Below are 4,634 nucleotides of genomic sequence, written 5' to 3' on the forward strand. Positions count from 1 at the left end.
TCTCTCTCTCTCTCTCTTCCACCCCCTCTCCAATCAGTCTCATTCTTTCCTCTCACTCTCTCTCGTTCTGTCTCTGTCTTTGACTCTGTCTGTTTCTATCTCTGCCCCTGTTTCTCTCTCTCTGTCTCTGTCTGTCTGTCAGTCAGTCTGTCTGTCTGTCTGTCTGTCTGTTTGTCTGTTTGTCTGTCTGTCTGTCTGTCTGTCTGTCTGTCTGTCTGTCTCTCTCTCTCAATCTCTCTCCCTCTCTTTCAATCTCTCTCCCTCTCTCTCAGTCTCTCTCTTTTTTCTAATTTCGCTGTCTTGCTTTAATCCAGCATTAAATGACGCTTATTGTATCAATGTACTTCTGATAACTAAATTTTCTTTGTTTTCTTGGTTGCAGGAGAAGCAGAATGGTGAGGCAGAGAGAGGAAACTGGTCCGGGAAGCTGGACTTTTTCCTGTCTGCTGTGGGGTACGCTGTCGGGCTGGGCAATGTCTGGCGATTCCCATACCTGGCCTACAAGAACGGAGGAGGTGAGTGAAACATGGGGAAATGGTATACCTTTACTTCCATATCAACACTGTTAGGCTATCCGAGGAGGCGGGACCTCCAAGTTTAAAACGGCTATCTCCGAAATGATCGAACCTAGTGGGGATAATCGTGTAAAAGTGCCTTTCCCAAAGACACAACGTCGGATCGAGCTGAGGCTCGAACCCAAGAACCCACAACCTCACGATTACGAGTCTAATAGCCTAACCACGAGGCTACCCACGCCACTAGGGGGTGACTGACCGCTTCCTTGTTTTCTTTGGTCACTTGCTCGTTTATGCGTCACGACGTGGTGGAATCAGGCACTCGTCAAGTTTTGGGCATGTGGAGTTATTAGTATCATCTGAAAGCTTATTAATTAGCCTTGTTTTCAATGGAAAAAAATCCATCTAGCTTGAATAGAAGTCGAGATATTTGCGATTGAAGAAGGTGGGGGTAGCCTGGTTTCAGTGGTTAGATTAAAGAGAAATTGGTCGCTAAGTGTGGTAACTTCAATAGCTTAAGAGTCCTTGAAAATTGAACATTACATAAAACAAGGTTTTTCTGTAAAATTCACATGGAAATGTGTTTTCATATGAGCATAAATGGTGTTCAGCCACAAAACGAAATTTCGATAAAAATTGTCAAACTGAGGGAAAAATGCCATTTTCTTGGATTTCATTATTTTGACGATGCCTCACGTTTGTTTACTTGTGCCCTCACGATTGGTACTCGGGTGGTTGGAGGGCGCCTCTAGTAGATTCTACTCCTTTTCTTTCCCTCTGTTTTTTTTCCTTTCTGCCTTTCTTTTCCTGTTCATTTACACACTGTTATCGTGTTGATATCCTTCTTTAGCTCTAAATGAAACCTAAATTCAAACAAGGGGTGCCTTGTCAAAACCTTCGTGTGATTAAAAGACGCGACTAGTTATTCCTACTTCTTTCTGACACGTTAAAATCGTTCCCTGCGGTAAATTACTGTTATTGTGTTAATGTGCACATCTTTAGTCGGACAGAAGATGACGTAAGTTTGATTCCCTGATGGGGAAGCGTTTTTCACAGAGTATAATAATAATAATTGCTTTTATATAGCGCATATCCATGCTCAAGAGTTTGCTCTATGCGCTTTACAACTATCATTACCCCAGCAGACCCTCTGAGAACACTCAGAAACTTTCTCAGCTTCCGCGGAAGCATACAGTGCAAGCTGCGGATTTCACGCGCTCAAACACTAAACTGACAAGATCTTTTACTGTCTATAGCTGGGTACCCATTTCCACCTGGGTGAAGTGAGGAAAATTTGTGCAAAGTGCCTTTTCCAAGGACACAACGTCGGGTCCCTGACAGGATTCGAACCCACGACCTTACGGTTGCTCAGTTATTCGGCCAGGATAATGTATCGCTATGAGCCGGGGTTAGATATGACAGGCAAATTTCAAACAGACCGTCTCCCAAAATGTAATAGCGTCAAAGGAGTATGGATGCTAATTGCTTGTCCTGCCAGTTACACAACATCATCAGAAGTGTACAATACCGAGTTACAAACTTGAAAGGCCATTTAGAAAGTTCGAGTTTTTTGTGTTGTGTAACTGTATTGTATAACGGTATTATTATGTCTACAAAATCTTCGTTTCCCCTTTCAACACTGTTCAGTTGTTAAGCTGCGAGACTTCCGATTTTACCCCACTGGCGTCTGTAGTGTAACGGTTAGGCGATTCGCTGTCGCATGCAGGAGACCCGAGTTCGATTCCCGAGTAAGGAAACAATTTTATCGACTATCTCGGACTTCCTGCTATGAAGTTGTTTCCTCTCTCAGCCCTGGTTGGTCCCGACAGGCAAGATCAAAAGCCGTCCTCCTAAATTTTCCGAATTGGGTTGCTGAGCCGTCAAAACGCCTACATTAAAATAAATAGCTCCTTTGCCAATAGGAGCGAGCGACGTGGGTGGAGAGTCATGCTAACTCGATGAACTCGATGAACAGAACGTTGAGATATTTTTAGAATTTGAACTTGATTCTTTTGCGACGTAGTCCAGCATGACATCAACAAAGCTTATTATATTTGGCGGGGTCGGGGGTAGGGGGAAGGGGGGGGGGTTGGTGTCACAACTTAGTGCTCTACCCCCCTCCCCCCACCAAAACGCAAATGCACAGAAGGAAATTACAAAGATGCTTTCTTCCTTCTTAGAAAATCATAATTTCCTCTTAGTCTTTTGATCCTGGCTAGGAATTCATGCGTATCAGCTTTGAATTTAGCTAATTGTGTTGTTTTTTGTTACATTATAATAACACTATGTGAGACGACCACGAGTCTAAGACAACCAATTTTTTCCGCGGCAAAGTGTGAAGCTCTCTGCAAAAAGGGACCTGATTGCATTTTCGGGGGGGGGGGAGGGGGAGGAAAGGTTCATTTTATTTAGTTTTCTTATTCTGGAATGTCTACAGATCATTTTAGTTTTTAAATTATCAAAAAAGCTCTATCAGTTTTCAAGATATCGCACTTTTTGATGTCATTTCTTACTCCTTTGGTGAAATCGAAGTTTTGAGAAAAACATTTAAAGTTTTAACATGTTTCTATTTCACTTACCCTAAATGAAATTAGAAGACAATTTTTGATGCATTCCATAAAAGGACATTCAGATCTGAAGGGAGCTGATCTAGTTTTATACAATGTAGCTTCTGAGATGAAAAAAAAAAATAACACAAAATATCGACGTTTGGTCAATTTTAGCCTATATCTCAGTTTGAATCAGTGCGACATCTGGTCCCTTTTTGCACAGAGCCCCACAATGTGTTTTTCTTAGACAATGTACACCGGCGTCAGTGGTGTAGCGATTAGGCGTTTTTCTATAGCAGGTAGGGGATCCGAGTTCAATTCCCGAGTGGGGAGTATTTTTATCGAGTACATCGGTCTGTCTGCTGAGGTTTTTTTTTTATCTCACTCAGCCCGGGTTGACCTTGACAGGCAGGGTCGAAAGTCCATCTCCTAAATGATCTAAATTTTGTCGATGCGGGCATAAAAACACCTGCATTAATCAAGCATGTACAACTACGAACTACTCTCTCCCCAGCCTCCTTCCTGTTCCCCTACATCATTATGTTGATCATTGCGGGACTTCCACTCTTCTTCATCGAGCTCGCGATTGGCCAGTTCACCTCGGAGGGACCAATCACATGCTGGAGGATGGCACCAGCGTTCATGGGTAAGTCACCGCTTTTGTGGATGCGACACATGAATAAATAAATAAATAAATAAATAAATAAATAAATAAATAAAATATGAATAAATAAATAAATAAAAAATAACTGAAGAAATAAATACATAAATAATCACTGACTGACTGACTGACTGAATGAATGAATGAAAGAATGAATGAATGAATGAATAAATGAATGAATGAGTAAAGTGTGTCTCAACGCGATAGAATCAGGTGCACGCCAATTTTTGGGCTTTTGGAGTTATTGACATCTTAATGTTTGCTCATCTATCATCCTTATCGCCCCTCCTACTTTCCTTTATATTTTACCTATAATCTTCGGCACTTACATAATTATAACTTAATTTAATTGTGAAGCAAATGCTGTAATACTCTTATTACGACTAAAACTTAAACGAAATGACCGAACCGTGTCGGTCGAGCAGCTGATTCTGCAGACCAAAACAAAACAATCCAAAAACAAAACATCCTTTTTTGGTCTGTCTCATTACGACTAAAACTAAAACAAAATGACCGAACCGTGTCGGTCGAGGGGCAGATTTTGCAGACCAAAAACAAAACGCCTTTTTTTTGTCTGTCTCCAGGTATCGGTTACGCCATGGTCATCGTCAGCGCCGTGGTCAGTATCTACTACAACATGATCATCGCCTACGCCATCTACTACATGCTGGTATCCTTTGTGAGTCTGGATGAGGAACTGCCGTGGAAGAAATGTGACCAGGCCTGGAACACCGATATGTGTCGGTACGAGAAACTTCCCCGACTGACTGGTGACAACGAGACACAGCAGTACGAAACGTTGTACGGTGAGTAAAGTTGTAACAGTAGATAGATAGATAGATAGATAGATAGATAGACAGACAGACAGACAGACAGACAGACAGACAGACAGACAGACAGACAGACAGA

The 4,634-nt window shown here is 42.0% G+C and overlaps 1 protein-coding gene across 2 annotated transcripts in view; it reads left to right on the top strand.

Moving 5' to 3' along the window:
- LOC101850948 (sodium-dependent proline transporter) overlaps positions 1–4,634 on the top strand; it is a 51,059-nt gene that overhangs the window by 21,837 nt on the left and 24,588 nt on the right. For both annotated transcript variants that reach the window (XM_005095839.3, XM_005095838.3), the window contains exons 2-4: positions 383–515; positions 3,579–3,710; positions 4,310–4,531. In XM_005095839.3, coding sequence (XP_005095896.1) covers positions 383–515; positions 3,579–3,710; positions 4,310–4,531 — 487 coding nt within the window. The remainder of the gene's footprint in view (positions 1–382; positions 516–3,578; positions 3,711–4,309; positions 4,532–4,634) is intronic.

The sequence above is a fragment of the Aplysia californica genome, unplaced genomic scaffold (genome assembly GCF_000002075.1).
Source record: "Aplysia californica isolate F4 #8 unplaced genomic scaffold, AplCal3.0 scaffold00115, whole genome shotgun sequence".
Taxonomy (NCBI): domain Eukaryota; kingdom Metazoa; phylum Mollusca; class Gastropoda; order Aplysiida; family Aplysiidae; genus Aplysia; species Aplysia californica.